Consider the following 17,451-nt stretch of genomic DNA (forward strand, 5'->3'; position numbering starts at 1 on the left):
CATAATAACTCATCCCAACATTCTACTCAAGTATATGTTCGCAACTAAAACATATCAATCTACACAAGCATGCAACAATGATACAACTCAGATAATAAACCATTGTGCATAGCAATTAAAAGAAAGAGTTCTAAAACATAAAATATCCAATGAGTAAATCTAACAACATGAAAGAATAGTTCCAACATTCTGAATACAAAATCTTAATAAATTTTAAACTAAGTCCCGAGGCTTCCATAGTCCAAACATCACACATCCATCTACACCTCCTTGTCGCCTTCCTTCGCTATAGCTTTTCCTTTCCTTTATCTACAGTAAGAGGAAATGCAACTAAAAGCAAAATGCTTAGTAAACGCTATCTAACTCACAAAACTCGAATATGCATATGAACATACTGAAATGCTAAACATGTAAAGCTGCTCATCTAATAGCAACTAACAGCAAGAAAATTCTAAATAACATGCTAGCATAAAAGAAACTAAACTTGCTGAATTTTAAACTTATGTGAAGCTTATTTCACTTGTTTAAAAACTTATACTTTTATACTTCAAAATAATAATAAACTCTCTCTTGGGCCCAGGCTTAATACCATTTGCGCGCTCCCTAATAGAAACTGAGGTAGCGAGCCACCAGACCTACAAGGGTAAAGACCTTGGTCTTACCAGGGCCGAGACCTCTGAACCGGTCATCTGGATTTGTTTAACGATAACCTTGGAAGTCGAGTACTAGACTCTTCAAGTAAAATACTTGTTCTTGTTAATACTACTAATAAAAGAATACCTCGTACAAAACTGAATATGTAGTGCTGAAACAAATCTAAAACTGCAATGCTTGAATAAAATCTAAAACATGCAGCACTTAACAAATTAAAAAAAACTAAAATGCTTGAATAAAACCCAAGACTGTAGTGCTCGGATAGAAGATCTAAAACTACAAGGGAAAAACCTAGTAACCAAAAAGGTCTACTGATTACTCCCAAACTAAGGCCGTTCATGTCAAATGCATAGTACAAATAACACTGAAACCTGTTGAAGCTTAAAATCTATGTAAACTTGTTCAAGGCTTACACTTTTATAGAGCAACAGAAATCTTTAGACATGCTACAATAGAAATGCAAAGGAGAAAACTACTCCTAAACCTCTAACAAACCAATTCTGTACAACATATTTTGAAAGCCAAAAAGGAAAAACTAAATCCCTAGCAATCACAATTCTTTACAACATAATCCGAAAGCCAAAAGGAAGACTAAATCCTCAGCAATCACAAATTCTGTACAGCACAAACCCATCACTGTACAGCAAGGCTAAAGAAGGTTGTTCGTGCCCCTTTCATGGCACCAAATCTAAACTACACCACAGCTCCAAAGGAGGCTGTTCGTGCCCCTTCCATGGCACTAAATCTATACTGCACAGCAACTCCACAGGAGGCTGTTTGTGCCCCTCTATGGCACCAATCCGAACTGCACTTGTTGAATTGGAGTTGTTCATGTTCGGAATTTACAAAGGAATCTGTAACCGGGATGTAATACTACGCAAACAATGGATCTAAAACTGCATGCATAAAAACTAATAACAAAAGAAATCTATACGAAAATCTCTACAAGATGAAATGCTAAACTACATGCCCAATCTAGACAATTTGTTCATTTTCCAAACCTAAACAAATCTGAAATTGAGGTTCACGGCAGCAAGCCTCAAGAACAACGCTCCTACAACATACTTCGGCCAAACAAGAAGAAAAACAGAATTAGGGATGGCAATTCCACCCGAACCCGATGGAGGATCCGACATCCGACCCGAATGGAGGAGGGTATGGAGGGACTATCAATACCCGATACCCGACCCGAATACCCGATTAAATAATATATATACATATATTAAAGAAAATTTTCTTTTTCTAAAATCAACTTACTATTTTTTGTTGATATTAGTAGGCCTATATAGATGTTTAATCTATTTTTTTAATTATATATATATTTTTTAATAGGATGTTAATTTTAATATGTTTTTGTTGAATGATAATAGCTCGATAGAAAGAAGAAAAATTACACGTATAGAATATATCCGGTCCTTTAATGGGTATGGGTATACCCATTGGATATCCTATACCCGATGGGTATGGGTACGGAGGATATAGAATCCGACCCGAACCCGACCCATTGCCATCCCTAAACAGAATCCGATAGCTACTCTTACCGCAAGTGAGAAGCACTTACATCGTTCTTGGACTTACAATCGAACGAAAGGGCTACTAGGGTTTCGGAAAACTTGGAATCTCAGCCTCTTCTTCGTGCCTACGGCTTCTCTTCGACAAGGAGATCTCTGTTCCGTGAAGAGCTCACGGGATTAGCCCTTCGCCGGCCGCCGGAGACGAAGCCCTAGCTTTGGCTTCGTCTTCCGCCCGAGCACCGCCGCCACATGCGAGACAAAGGAGAGGAAGGGATTTAGGTTACGACCAAAATTATCCCTAAGTTCTCTCTTAATCTCCCTTTATAATACCTAAATATTTCTGTTATTAACTACTACTTAAATTATTTACGCTCTTTCTTTAATTAGCACGGCCCACTTGGGTGCTTGGCTATCGCGCTTCGCTTAAGTCTTGGACCGAGTCGGAGGTCGTGGGTTCAAACCTCGGCCGAACCTCTTTATTTTTTGCAACTTCTTTCTTTTGGTAAAAATACCAAACGAACTCCGAAAATTACATAAAAATACTCTAAAATTTTTTAAAAATCTCTAGAATATTTCTAAAGCATTTCTAAATATTTTTAAGTACTATTAGAACTCGTAATGAGTAAATTTGGGTTGTTACAATTCTCCATACCTTATAAAAAGTTCATCCTCGAACTTAAAATAATTCTGGATATTTCTGTCTCATGCTGTCCTCACGCTCCCAAGTAACTTTCTCGTACTTCTGATTCTGCCAGATGACCTTCACTAGTGGTACTTCTTTGTTCCTTAGTTTCTTAACTTCTCTGTCCACTATCTGTGTAAGTCTGCTCTCATAGCTAAGATCCTCCTGAATCTGCACTGATTTAGGCTGAATCACTTGGCTAGGGTCGTGGAGACACTTCTTTAGCATGGAGACATGAAATACATTATGTATTGCTGACATGTCTTGAGGTAAGTCCAGCTTGTAAGCTACTTTCCCAATCCTTTCTGTGATCAGGTAGGGTCCTACGTAGCGGGGACTTAACTTGCCCTTCTTGCCAAATCTCATCACTCCCTTCATTGGAGCAACTTTGAGAAAGGCTGAATCCCCTACTTGGAATTCAAGTGGCCTATGACATGCGTCAACATAACTTTTCTGTCTACTCTAGGCAGTCTCAATTCTCTGTCAGATCTTATGGATAGCCTGAGTGGTTTCATCTATCATCTCGGTCTGCCTGCCCAATTCTGATTCCATCTCTTTTCTTCCTCCAGTCTCCAACCAGCATATGGGTGATCTACACTTTCGACCATACAATGCCTCATAAGGTGCCATCTTGATAGTGACCTGGTAGCTATTGTTGTAGGCGAATTCAGCTAAATACAGATACTTGCACCAACTGCCCTTAAAATCTAATGCACAAACCCTGAGCATGTCTTCTAAAATCTAATTTACTCGTTCTATCTATCCATCAGTCTGGGGATGGAAGACTGTACTGAACTTGAGTTTGGTGCCTAATGCATTCTGAACACACTCCCAAAAATGAGAGGTGAAAGACCCATTCCTATCAGAAACAATCGACTTCGGAACTCCATGAAGTCTGATCACTTCCTTAACATATAGTTGTGCCAACTGCTCTATAGAGTGGGACACCTTGATAGCTAGAAAGTGGGCAGACTTGGTCAATCTGTCCACTATCACCCATATCACATCATATCCATTAGTGGTTTTTGGAAGACCTGTTATAAAGTCCATGGATATTTCCTCCCACTTCCACTCTGGTATTGAAAGAGGCTGTAGAACTCCTCCTAGTTTCTGGTGTTCTACTTTGACTCTATGGCATGTCAGGCAGGTACTGACATATTTTGCAACATCTCTCTTGAGTCCAGACCACCAGAATCTTTGTTTCAAATCTTGATACATCTTGGTGGAACCAGGATGCATGGAGTACGGTGTACTATGAGCTTCTTCTAGAATCCTCTTTCTCAATTTCTCATCATTGGGGACACAAAGGCGGCTCCCCTGATAAAGGATTCCACTATCTGATACCCGAAACTCTGAATTTTCTTCTTTTTGTATCCCTTGCTTGATCTTCTGGATATCTGGATCTTCACTTTGCTTTCTCTGTATATCCTCAAGCAAGGTTGACTCTAAGGTCAATGTAGAGAGTTGCCCATAAACAATTTCAACTCCAAAATCTAACAATTCCTTCTGCAGTGGCAGTACTAATGATGACAAGGACATCAGAGTTGCACTGGACTTTCGACTTAGTGCATCCACTACTTTGTTAGCTTTACCTGGGTGGTAGAGGATTTCACAGTCATAATCTTTAACCAACTCTAGCCACCTGCGCTGTCTCATGTTTAAATCTTTCTGGGTAAAGAAATACTTCAAACTCTGATGGTCGGTGAAGATTCTGCATTGGACTCCATACAAATAATGTCACCAGAGTTTTAGTGTAAAGACCACAGTTGCTAGCTCAAGATCATGAGTGGGGTAGTTCTTCTCATAGTCTTTGAGTTGTCTGGAAGCATAAGCTATAACCTTCCCTTCTTGCATGAGAACAACTCCAAGGCCCATTTTGGAAGCATCACTATAGATGTCAAAACTCTTGTCACTCTCTGGAACAGTCAGAATAGGAGCACTGGTCAATCTCTTCTTCAATGCTTGGAAACTTTGCTCACATTTGTCTGACCATTCAAACTTCTTGTTCTTCCTAATTAGAGCTGTTAGTGGAGAGGCTATCCTGGAAAAGTCCTCCACGAATTTCCTGTAGTACCCAACTAAACAAAGGAAGCTTCTGATCTCCTTGGCGTTCTTGGGTCTACTCCAGTTGTTGACCGCTTCTATTTTGGCTGGATCCACTTGGATACATTCTTTAGAAATGATGTGACCTAGAAACGCCACTTGCTCTAACCAGAACTCACACTTTGAGAATTTAGCATAAAGCTGCTTTTGCTGTAGGGTCTGCAGTACTATTCTCAAGTGCGTGTCATGCTCCTCTGGGGTTCTTAAATAGATCAGAATGTCGTCGATGAACACAATGACAAATTTGTCAAGGTATTCTCTGAACACTCTGTTCAAGTAGGGTTCTATTCTTTCTTTCAACTATTTCATTCTGTTGGAGTGTTTTAGGGCATGAAAATTCATGATGGTAGCTATTTTCTAGACAGAATATATTGAAATTATGATTCCTAAATTCACCTCCATTATCACTTTTAATTCGTTTAATTTTTTAGTCTTTTTTGTTTTCAGTTTATTTGCAAAAGTTACTGAAAACTTCAAATGTTTCATCTCTATTTTTTTTTAAATTTTACCGAAGTGAATTTTGAGTAATCATCTATTATTACTAGATAGTAAAGACTTCCACTTATTGATTTGATTCCATGGGAGTTAATTAGGTCTAGGTGCAACAATTTTAATATTGAATTTGTTAAAGCTTGATTTATTGATTTGGGAGTTGATTTGGTTTGCTTCCCTTGTTGACAAGCATTATATATTGTTGACTCTAAGTTAGATAGTTTGGGTAGGTCTCTAACTAAGCCATTTAATTTTGTTAGATTTCTAAAGTTTTTGTGTGACATTCTTCTATGCCATAATAATATATCCCAATTACTTTTAGTTGGTCATTGTTTCCAAAGGCAATTGTTCTTAGGCTTTTGTAAGTTAATTGAGTGAACTTGGTGTGATCCCCAATTATATGTCTGGACAACCATTATCCAATATTCACTTGGTTTCCTACAGAAGGTGGGAGTTATTGTTAAATTCATTTATAATTTTAATTGAGTTGTTTAAAGATTAACTTAAGCCAAGAGGAAGGAAATTAGTTGAAAATTGATTAAGCTAGGAGTTTGAGTTATGATTATAAGTAAAGTTTTATTATTTTTAGTTTTATTTTAATTTAATTTTAATTTAATTTTAATTTTAAATTTAATTTATTTTTATTTTTATTTTTATTTTTAGTTTTTAATTTAATTTAATTTTGATTTTAATTTTACTTTTAATTTTTAATTTAAGTTTTAAATTTAACTTAATTTTAATTTTAGTTTTTAATTTAAGTTTTAAATTTAATTTAATTTAATTTTAATTTTAATTTAGATCCTTAATCATCTCACCCGATTTACATTTTTAATCAGGAAATCTTATAATGTTGTGAGAATTAGGTTGAATTTTAGGGTTGGATTTAACTTTATGTTAGGTTCAAGTTTAGCTTTGGGTTCAATAAATAGGCATTCTTTGGATAAACTTTTAAGCTGTGGTGAGTCATGTGGACATCATTAGAGTAACCACGCATTTGAAAATTTTCAAATAGTCCTATCCACTGAACTTAATACAAAACTCTGGTCTAACTAGTTAGGATTCGTAAGGGTTAGGTTCAGTTAGTTTTACTAAGCCAAATGCACTAAGTCAAAGCCATATCTTCCTAGATATGCATAGACATAGTTTTCTTAACCTACTATCATCCAAAACTTCACTAGTATCGTTTATCAAGTTAAACTTTTGTATCTTTTTCGACTAGTCCTAATTACCCTCTAGGGTAAGTTATTGATTTTAGAAGTGCCAGCTAGTTTGGATCCTCCCTCTGAATTGTTAGACTTTGGGTTTAGGTTTTAGGTTTGTATCGATTTATTTTATAGCTATAGTAGACTTGGTTATAGCTTGGGTTTTGATTAATTTTGTTGTTATTTAATTTAGGTTTGGTTATTGGTTTGTTTGATCTTATTGAATTTAGTTTAGTGGGTTTAACTTTTGAGATTGAGGTTGAGTTACTTGGTTTATTTAGTTTTAGGTAGTGTACTTTATTCTTAGGTACATAGTATTGATTGATTCCTACTTGCATAGTTAGACACACTTTCGGAACTCAGGCCTTGGTTTGATTTTTATTCTGGTTGAATAAAGTTATAAACGTTTTGTTAGTTGAGCTGGACTTGTATCTGAGTTCGAACTTATTGTATACAGCTAGCTCTTTGTGATCCAAGTATCATATCCAGATACTTAGATCTTGTTGTGAATTTTTCTAATAGTTTTTTTAGTTCAAGTATTTCACTTTTTAATATGGAATTATCTTCCTCAAGTTGTGCAACTTGAGTCAGAATTTTAGGTTGATTTGACTTAATTGTTAAGTTTGAATTTAGTTATTTGTTAAGTATTTTATTTTCTTTGGTTAGTTCGTTTATTTGTGCTTTAGATATAGTCAATTTCTTATGTAAGCAAGCAATAATTTTAAAGAACTTTTTTCTTAAGATAAATTGTACCTTATTGGAACCTTCAAAAACGAGTAGAGACTCGTGGATCAATTCAGGTTCGGATCCGTCTTCTGATTCACTCTCCGACTCTGATCCATACGCCATCAGCGCGAGGTAGTTGGTGTACTTTAGTTCATTGCCGTCTGATTCCTCCACAAATGATTCATCCCAAGTCATCTTGAGAGCTTTCTTCTTCTTGAGATTTGGGTAGTTGTTCTTGTAATGCCCCTTCTTATTACATCCAAAGTACGTGACGTTCATCTTGTTCTTATTGGAGTTAGAAGTAGAGTTGATCTTCTGTAGATCCTTTTAGGTGAAATTCTTCTTTCTCCTAGTGAACATTTTTCTTACTAGGTTCACTAGGTATTCTTCATTGTCTGAGTATGGGTCAGACTCAACTTCAAGTTCTGGTATAGTTTTGAAATTTTCTTTTGGTGTTCCTGCAACAAAAGCAATACCTTTCTCGAGTTTGGCATTAGTCTGTTCGTGTAGTTCTAATTCACAAAAAAGTTCATCTAATTTATGTTTAAATAGATTCCTCGAGATTTTGTAGGCATCCACGATGGATGCCCACAATGCATTTCGAGGAAAGGCATTTAGGGCATACTTTATCAGGTCTCGGTTCTCCATTTGATGACCGATTGTGTGGAATCTGTTGAGGATGTCGTTTATCCTTATGTGTAGCTGACTAGCAGATTCTCCTTTCTGTATTTTGATATTAAATAATTTATTTAAAGGTAGGTCATTTTTTGTTATCTTTGCATCACTGGTTCCCTCGTGTACTTCTCCAAGCTTGTCCCATAGCTCCTTTACGTTTTTGTGTGGGCTGACGTGGTTTAGCTCCTCCTTTGTTAATCCGTACTGGATTGTGTTGAGAGCCTTGAAGTTGATCTAGGCCTTCTTCTTCATTTTTAGATTCTAATTTTCTAGGTTCATTGGAATTCTGACGTTGTTGACGAGTGCCTTGTATCCTTTGGTGATGTTGAACCATTGGTCGAAGTCAGTTTTCAGGTACACCTCCATCCGCTTCTTCCAATATGAAAAATCATCTCCGTTGAAAAGTGATGGATGAACGGTGTTGTATCCTTCATTTTGGGCCATTTAGAAATGAAATAGAAACTTTGAAGAAGGTACCAAGACTTGGTCTTAGATTAACAGAGTTTTAAGAAAGAGAAATCGAGGATCTCGATTAGTGTTGCACCAAATTCGAGTAAAAACTGAACGAGAAAGAATTATTTGAAGAGATAAACTTTTACCAATTCAAATAGAATGTGAAAAACTGAAATCTAAAGAAAATAAATTAGTTCCCTGTGGCTTGATTGGTGGTTGCACTAGGGGTGAGCAGTCAATCCGTCAAACCGACCAACCCGCTTATATCGACCCGACCCGAACTGAAAAAAAATAATCCGTCGGATATAGGGCCGGATGTAGGGTCCTAATATTGCATTATCTGATATAGTAGGGCCGGATAGTTTTTTATCCCAATAACCGAACCAACCCGATCCGATCACCCCTACTTGTAGCAACTAATGTTGATAAGCTGTTACACGTTGTAGCAACTACTGCCGATAAGCTGCTATACGTTGTAAAAGTTTTTTTTGATTAGCTGCTATAACGTGTAATGAGTAATGTCTATTATCATTTAAAATTTTTTTTTGTTATATTTATATTTATATTTTATATTTTATATTTCATTGGATATAGGGTCGGATATCCAAATAACTGACAACCCATCGGATATCTGAAACATAAGAACCGCCGGATATAGGGCCGGATGTAGATCCCGATTTTACATTATCTGATCTAGTAGGGCCGGATAATTTTTTACCCCAATAATCGAATCAATCCGATCCGTGATCATCCCTAGGTTGCACCAATTCAGAGCAGAACATGCTTTGATATCACTTGTTGGATCAAGTCACACGTGATAGGGAGGGTGAATCACTTGATTTTTTTAACTTGTCTTTTCTTTTCAAACTTAAAGGTAAAGTATGCAGTGGAAAACATAGAAATAAAAAACACAAATTAGAAGATAAAATCAGACACGGTCGGTTTACTTGGTTCGGAGCCTTCGGCGACTTCTACTCCAAGACCCAAGTCTCGCGGACCTATCGATGGGTAATTCACTAAACAACCTCTTCCGGTACCCTCAGAAAAGGAAATTGAGTACAAAGAAAGATAGAACAAGTGCAACACACTAACTACACTTGTCATTTTTGCAGATAAGTAAGTACACAAATTACAAGTTCGTTACCCAATACCTCCAAAGATTGTCAGTTTATGCTCGGTGTTGGTTGGCTCCTCGACAGTAGTTGGGCGGAACAACGTCATAGTAGAGTCACAACAGGAAGTCTGAGCAGTTGGAGCCTCAAATGGACGCGTAGAAGCTCGTAGAGAAGTTGTTCTTGAAGCTTAGGTCGAGAACCCCTTATAAGGTCTATGGAAGGCACCTTTAGAAGCCTTGAAGGCGCCTCTAATGCAGAAATTCTGATCTTGAACAAGCTGGCCCTTATTCGCAATGAGGTCTAAACTTTATTCTGCAAAAGGCGCCATTCATTCCTTGAAATGCGCCTCGGGGACTATTCACCCGAGGCTTTTTGCGTTCTTCTTGCCCTGCAAAGTGTGTTAGTCCAATAAATTAAATAATAACCTGTAAGACCAGTGTTAGCATAATCATACTAAGTAGTAATTAGATCCTGTCTCCTAGAGACTAGGATCTAGTCAATGTCTCAATTTAGGGATCCAAAATAGACCTAAACTGGGCCGACGCCTACTGTCCCTTAACCGGAACACATCCTCATGAAGTCACTCTCCTCCAGTGACTTACCTTTACTTACCAACTTATGGTCGGTTGACTAGCCTCTTGACCCACCAGATCTTCATGCTAGTTGTCAGGTCCGCAGACCCAACTGGATTTCTACCGACTATCAGGTCCCGCAAACCCAACTGGACTTTCTGCCAGATATCAGGTCATCCCGTTGACCTATCTGGACTTCACACCAACTATCCGGTCTCTCGGACCTAGTTGGATTTCCGCCTAGTGTCAGGTCCTTCAGACCTATCAATTCTTGCACACTTGGTAAAATACTTAGTACACAAATATACCTAATTTAACTCATTTGTCATTCATCAAAACTTGAGTTAGACCATTAGTGCAAATTGCACCAATAGATTATATGTGCTAACCATTGCATAACACGGTTTTGAATATACTGAGTCTCTCAACTCACATATTTTAACTATTTCAAGTAATGAGATGAATGAGGCAGGAGGCAATGATCAGTGAACCAGCTCGGGACAATGACAGTAAAATCTGAAGACCTTCCAATCTAGTTTCCGCATTAGCTAAATATTTCCTTTTGTAGAATAAGTTCTGGGACTATATGACCAGTATTAAATGTTATTAGTAGTTATTTGTTTTAAGAACTATTTAAGTAATTTAGTTAAATTGAGAGTATGTTATGATTGTAAGTGTAATTATAATTCAATATATATATATACACACACACGTTACAATTGTAAACTTTATTTTATTAGGTTTCTAGTTAAGATGGTTGTTTAGATCGAAATAAAGATCTCATATGTAGGAATGCTAAATATTACGAGGAAATAAAATCATAAATGATTCTTCGATTTTGAGTCATAGATAAGATCTAAAGATCAATAGATCATTGTTTCAACTAGAACCAAAAGTTAAAATAAAAATTTTTCAAATTTAAATTCATTTTTAACTCCTTAAATTCAAAATTTAAACTTTTAGATAGTTAAAATTAATTTACACTAATATTTAGAATTTAAAAAAATCGTTCTCTCCTGATCTAAAATCTTGACTACGTCCTCGCTCGTGATACTAGATCTTCTATTTCATCTATACTTTTTAAATTTATTTTGATAGATAATTTTTTTTTTATAAGATCAAGACAATTACAAGAGTGTGATAGATTAAAAAAAATATATTAATATTCCATGCATGTCATTATCCTTATATGGGAAAATGTTATTAGTCAAATATTTACGGATGTCCATACAAATTTCATTTGATAGTCAAAGATAAGTTCCTGACTGCAATAATTTGGGGGTTATTTCGTCGCTCGTTGGATTGCGAAGACAGATCCCTGATTTCGATAAGGAAAACGAGAATTTCTTTTTGACTTGTCGAGTAAGAACACGAGGCAATGATTGAAGGGGATGGTCATGTGTTTCTTAGCAAAATGGCTTAAGGAATCCATAAAGGATATGTCGTGATGTATTTGTCTTTGTTTCATATTATAAGATACTTTGAATCGATTTTTATTTGCATTCTAACGGAGTCATATTAGCTCAAAATATGGACGGGATGTGTGTTTATATTGAGAGGGACCGTCATATTATGGACGTCCTTCATTCGCCCTTATTCGTCTCTCTCAATTTTTGTATCTCTATATCTTTTACATAAAAAAAAAAAATTGAGAGGATGCAGCCACAGCCCTTCTTCGTCCTAACTCAAATAGTCAACTATAATTTATATATATATATTTTAAAAATATTCATTGGATTTGAATTTGTGACTATTTTGAAAGGTATATTTTAAATAGAGATGGAAATTTAAATTGTTGTTATCTGAATTATGGCTCATATCATTAGTCTCAATGTGAAATAATCTAAACTATTATTATACATTGTTATTTAAATTGTTTAAACATCATTTTTTTTCTTATATGTATATTTTACTTTCTAAAATTATTCATATTATAATGTATATTTTACTTTCTAAAATTATTCATATTATAACAATTATGACGTTGAATAGATATGAAGTCTTCGTATTATAATAATTACGAACTTTAACTAGTAAAATAGAATATTATTAATATGAGAATGAAATATTCATATTGTAGTAATCGCTATCACAATACTAAACATACCTATTCGAAAATAAAAATATACACGAATGAAATACTATTTTGATGATAAATATTTTTTTACTATTCCAATAAAAAAAACGCTATTTTGATTTTTATCCGTCTTCATTTACTAGCAAATGTACAAAAAAAAAAATGTGGAACCGTCACATCAGCGGTCCCTTAGAACCGATCCCACGGATATAGAAGGAGGTAAATACAGGTACACAGATAGAAAGTGCATAACGGAGATGGTAAATGCAGGTACTAGCAAATGTACAAGATAGAACTGTGACAGTCAAAGCTAAATTAACGATAATAATAATAAATTCAGTCACGTGTGCGACTTCTTCACTCGCCTCCAGCGTTAAATACGACAAACTTGCAGCATCTGCAACGAGCGATCCACAGAGACAGAGAGAGAGACCAATAATGGCAGACGACAAGGAGAATGCGGCTCTGGCGGAAACGAAGAAGAACAACTACAGAGGCTGGAAAGCCATGCCTTACGTGATAGGTAATCTTGTCGACTGAAACCTTAATCAATCGCCAAAACCAGAGAGAGGTTTAGTTGGAATTGAATCGGCTGACGAATTGTGCAGGAAACGAGACGTTTGAGAAGCTGGGAACGATCGGAACGTCGGCGAACCTGCTGGTGTACCTCACCACCGTCTTCCACATGAACAGCATCGCGGCGGCCACCCTCGTCACCGTCTTCACGGGCACCACCAATCTTTCGCCGCTCCTCGGGGCCTTCCTCTCCGACACCTACTTCGGCCGCTACGTTACCTTGGGATTCGCCTCCGTCTCTTCTTTCACTGTAGGTGCCGTCGTTAATCCACCGTAGAAAACTGTTTCTTTGATCTGAAGGAACACAAAGGTTTAATTTTGAGCAGGGCATGCTCATTCTGACGCTCACCGCCGCTGTCTCCGAGCTGCACCCTGCTCGCTGTCATGGAGGCGGCGAGGTCTGCGAAGGGCCGACGGCGGGCCAGCTAGCGGTTCTCTTGGCGAGCTTTCTGTTCTTGGTGGTGGGCGCCGGCGGTATCCGGCCCTGCAACCTGGCCTTCGGCGCCGACCAGTTCGACCCCGGGACGGACGCTGGTCGGCGCGGCATCAACAGCTTCTTCAACTGGTACTACTTCACCTTCACCACAGCCATGATGATCTCCTCCACCGTCATCATCTACGTGCAGAGCAACGTGAGCTGGGCGCTTGGCCTCGCCATCCCCACTCTGCTCATGGCCTTCTCCTGCGCCTGCTTCTTCCTCGGCTCCCGCATCTACGTCAAGATCCTCCCCGAGGGCAGCCCCCTCACCAGCATCGCCCAGGTCCTCGTCGCCGCCTTCAGGAAGCGGGCCCTGCCGCTGCCTGCGGCGACGGATGCCCTGTACGACCCTCCACATCTCAGCTCCCTCGTCGCCAAGCTCCCTCACACCGATCAATTCCGGTAATTTCTCACAATTCATTCGATTGATGACGTCAATCGACTGATATCGACCCCAAATCTCGCAGATTTCTCGACAAAGCTGCGATCTTAACGCCGTCGGACGCGATTCACCAAAATCTCCCCGCCGCAAACGGGTGGCGACTCTGCAGTGTGCAGCAGGTCGAACAGGTGAAGTGCATCGTGAGGATCATTCCGGTTTGGTCGACCATCATCGTCTTCGAGATCGCCCTAGTGCAGCAAAGTACCTACACAGTGTTCCAAGCCCTGCAATCAGACCGCCGCCTGAACGGCACCAACTTCCAAATCCCCGCCGCTACCTTTTCCGTTTTCACCATGGCCACCATCACCATCTGGATCCCCATCTACGACCGCCTCGTCGTCCCCTGGCTCCGGCGGCTCACGGGCAAAGAGGGCGGCATCACATTACTGCAGAGGATGGGGATCGGGTTCCCCCTAGCGACCGCGGCTATGGTGGTCGCCGGCCTGGTGGAAGAGCGGAGACGCAGCTCAGCCTCGCACATGTCGAGCTTCTGGTTAATCCCCCAGCTGGTGCTCATGGGGCTGGGAGAGGCGATGGCGCTGATCGGCCAAGTGGAGTTCTGCTACAAGCAGTTTCCGGAGAACATGAGGAGCCTCGCCGGCGGCACGCTCTTCCTGGGCCTCGCCTGCTCGAATTACCTCAGCAGCTTGCTCATTACCGTCATCCATCGAACGACTGGTGGGCGTGGAAGAGCGAACTGGTTGGCCGGAGATCTTGATCAGGGGAGGCTGGATTTGTTCTATTACTTGATCGCCGGTATGGGAGCACTCAACTTCGTGTTCTTCGTGGTCTGCGCGAGGTGGTACAGGTACAAGAGCTCGGAGAAGGAACAGGAGTTGGCCACGCAAAGAGCAGTACAAGACACCAAAAGCTGTGTTTGATCCTTCACCTCCAAAAATACCAATATATAGAATCTCTATATACATGTAATACAGTTGGATTGTTGTGGGCCGTAATGGGCCATGACCATGTCGCTACCATGATCTTAGATAATATCTAATCATCCAGTGGACAACATATTTGTTTCTATAGTATATTTAACATAGGATGGGATTCTCGGGTCTTCTTGTCCTGATCTACTTTTGGATCAGGATAAAGAGATTGATGGAAGGTAATCACCCTCCACTTGTTAATAGATGGGGAGTCATTGTCCCGCACCAATGCAAAGGCTGGACCAAGGATTGATCCAGCCTTTACAGACCAGAAGATCACATCCCATTTAACATTTCATATTAAAAAATTTATAGTAAAAATATTTTTGATGTCACATAATAATTGCAATTAAAAGAGTTGGGACAAGCCAAGAAGTCGACGAGTCAAGGTGGATCATGCCTGAACGGAAAGGATTGAAGGAAATTATTGGGTTCGGTACTTGGGGCTAAGGTGTTGGGCCTTGGGCCTAAGGCGTTGTAGGGCTTAGGAAACATAAGGTGATATGGGAATACCGGAGCCGCATGTGATAGGTCTAGATCAAAGGTCACAGTCAATAGTCAAGAAGAGGTGGAGGTCAAAGTAACCGTCGACTCCAACAACCCATAGGCCTGACTCCCTCAGCTCAATCTCTAGACTTCTATAGTTCAGTCTCCCGACTTCAATAGCTCAGGGGCTCGACAACTACAACTCAGTCCCTTGATACGCCCTCGGCTCAGTCTCCCGACTCCAACAGCCCATGGGCCCAACTCCTACAGCTTGGTCCCCCGATCTTCCCTCAACTTAGTACCCCCAATACGCCCTCAATTAAGTCTCATGACTCCCTCGAGCGGGACTCGCATCCCGTGTGATTGGTTGCTCAACTGCCTCCGACAAATATGGACAACGTATCCGTTATTCTTCGTAGGGCATGGGTAACGTAGCCATTTATCCTCAAGGGCATGAGTAACGTAAGGGTCCATCATGGAACATGTGGAGAACATGAAGATATAGCTACAACTCTATAAAAGGTCATCCGCTCTCGCGGCCGCAGGTATGCGCACACAATCATCTACACATTTCGACTACTTCAGTTCCTTGCTTCTTCTTAAGCCCTGTGCTAACTTGAGTGTTAGTGTAAAATACCGAAAAATAGAGAATAATGATAAGGGAATTTTTCAGAATTTTTGGAGATTTTTTGAAAATTTTTCGAAACTCGTATGGACGAGTTTACGGGGATAAAAGCGGGGATCCGAGAAAGACTGTTTAGGCTACCCCATTAAAACGAGGAAAAGTAAAATTTTCCTTTTTTACTTTTCTTTTCTTATTTCTATTTCCTTTTTATTTTCCCTTCTTCCACGCCGTGCCGATCACTTCCCTAACTTCTCTTCTTTTCTCTTCTCCCCTCACGGTTTCTTCTCTTCCTTTCTCCATACCGTCGTCGCCACCAACCCAACAGCGCCACCCGTGACACCTTGTCACCTCCTCTCCCTCTGCCCTAGCGGTGACAGCTGACCGCCTCCTCTGTGTCGAGTTCTCCTCTCCTCTGCGTGGCACCGACGCCGACATTGATCGTCAAACGTCATGCCCTAGCCGACGCCTTCTCCCCTCTGGGCTGCCATTGACACCCTACAGCCGATGCGACTCACAGCCGAACCCTAGCGCCGGTTGCGATCTCTCTGTGCCAGCCACCGAGAATCCCTCTGCCCATTGCTCTCTGCTCCGTCGGCCGTCGCCTTGTCGAGCACCGGTGTAAGGATTCCTCCTCGCTAGCATGGATCCACTGATTGCCCCAAATCTGTCTAATTTTTCCTCTGCCCTAGTGCTGGCAGCCATCTCTGCCCTGATCAATTCTGTCGGAGGGAAATTTGGGTTGTCGCTGATTCTAGAGGTGTAGGGTTTCTGTGGATCAGTGATCAGCGATCGAGGGAAAACGATTTGCACCATTTCAAGTAAGGCAGAATTGGGTATATATGGTTCGTATCAGATTTCATGCTTGTCTGATCATTATAGTTTCGGTCAACACTGATTTCGGGTGGTCCACAGTTCCGACGATCCAACTTCGATGGTGAAGCCCTCCGGCCATATCCCACCAGCGGTCACTTGGTTGTGAATTGAGGTAAGGAGTAGGTAATTGGTCTTGGATGTAGATCATAGTGAATTTGGATTATTTGATTAGTTGATATATGTGTTGAATTAGGACTAAATTGGGTAAGTTGCTATGATTGATTATGCTTATTGCTAGTCCTAATTCGAATGGATTAGTTAGAATCGATTTAGGAATTAAATGCTCCAATTAGGGTTTATAATTGGATTTGGATTTATGTCAGCTTCTCGAGTATTTGAATTAGCTAATTTATTTATAAGTAATTAGCTAAATCTGGATATCATGTATTACAGGACTCTGGTTCGAGACGAGCACTTCGACGTGGAGATTGTTTAGCTCGGTCTACATATAAGGCGGGTACCTCTTGACTTATCTTTTATGATATTGTCAATTGGATATGCATAGTATTTTATATCTACAAGCAATGATCATGTTTGCCGTTGGTATGTCACTGTTTGATACTCATAGCATGTTCTGTTTGTTGTTGGTTATGTATCCATGTTTACGCCTTGTGATCATTGCCATGAGTACCTTAGTTCCTAGAGTAAGTGACATACCATGCTTTACTGAGTTTAGAACTAGATTCTGGATTTTTATTATTATCTAGCATATGTACCTATATTTTTATATCATATTTAATCTGTGTACCTAGACCCTTTTGCTTTGATCCATGT

At 39.6% G+C, this 17,451-nt stretch overlaps 1 protein-coding gene across 1 annotated transcript; it reads left to right on the forward strand.

The window, feature by feature from the left end:
• Positions 1–12,651: 12,651 nt before the first annotated feature.
• LOC122001544 (protein NRT1/ PTR FAMILY 2.11-like) lies at positions 12,652–14,788 on the forward strand. Its single transcript, XM_042556339.1, has 4 exons — positions 12,652–12,788; positions 12,874–13,091; positions 13,168–13,721; positions 13,787–14,788. Exons 1-4 carry the CDS (start codon positions 12,704–12,706, stop codon positions 14,640–14,642), a joined length of 1,713 nt encoding a protein of 570 aa, XP_042412273.1. The 5' UTR covers positions 12,652–12,703; the 3' UTR covers positions 14,643–14,788.
• Positions 14,789–17,451: the final 2,663 nt, after the last annotated feature.

Source organism: Zingiber officinale, chromosome 7A (assembly GCF_018446385.1).
Source record: "Zingiber officinale cultivar Zhangliang chromosome 7A, Zo_v1.1, whole genome shotgun sequence".
Taxonomy (NCBI): Eukaryota; Viridiplantae; Streptophyta; class Magnoliopsida; order Zingiberales; family Zingiberaceae; genus Zingiber; species Zingiber officinale.

Bases quoted from the DNA above. Each gene is read 5' to 3' on its own strand.
- LOC122001544 (XM_042556339.1), top strand. From the start codon at position 12,704: ATGGCAGACGACAAGGAGAATGCGGCTCTGGCGGAAACGAAGAAGAAC. The intron at 12,789-12,873 runs GTAATCTTGTCG...CGAATTGTGCAG, and splicing joins AGCCATGCCTTACGTGATAG to GAAACGAGACGTTTGAGAAG. The intron at 13,722-13,786 runs GTAATTTCTCAC...CAAATCTCGCAG, and splicing joins CCTCACACCGATCAATTCCG to ATTTCTCGACAAAGCTGCGA.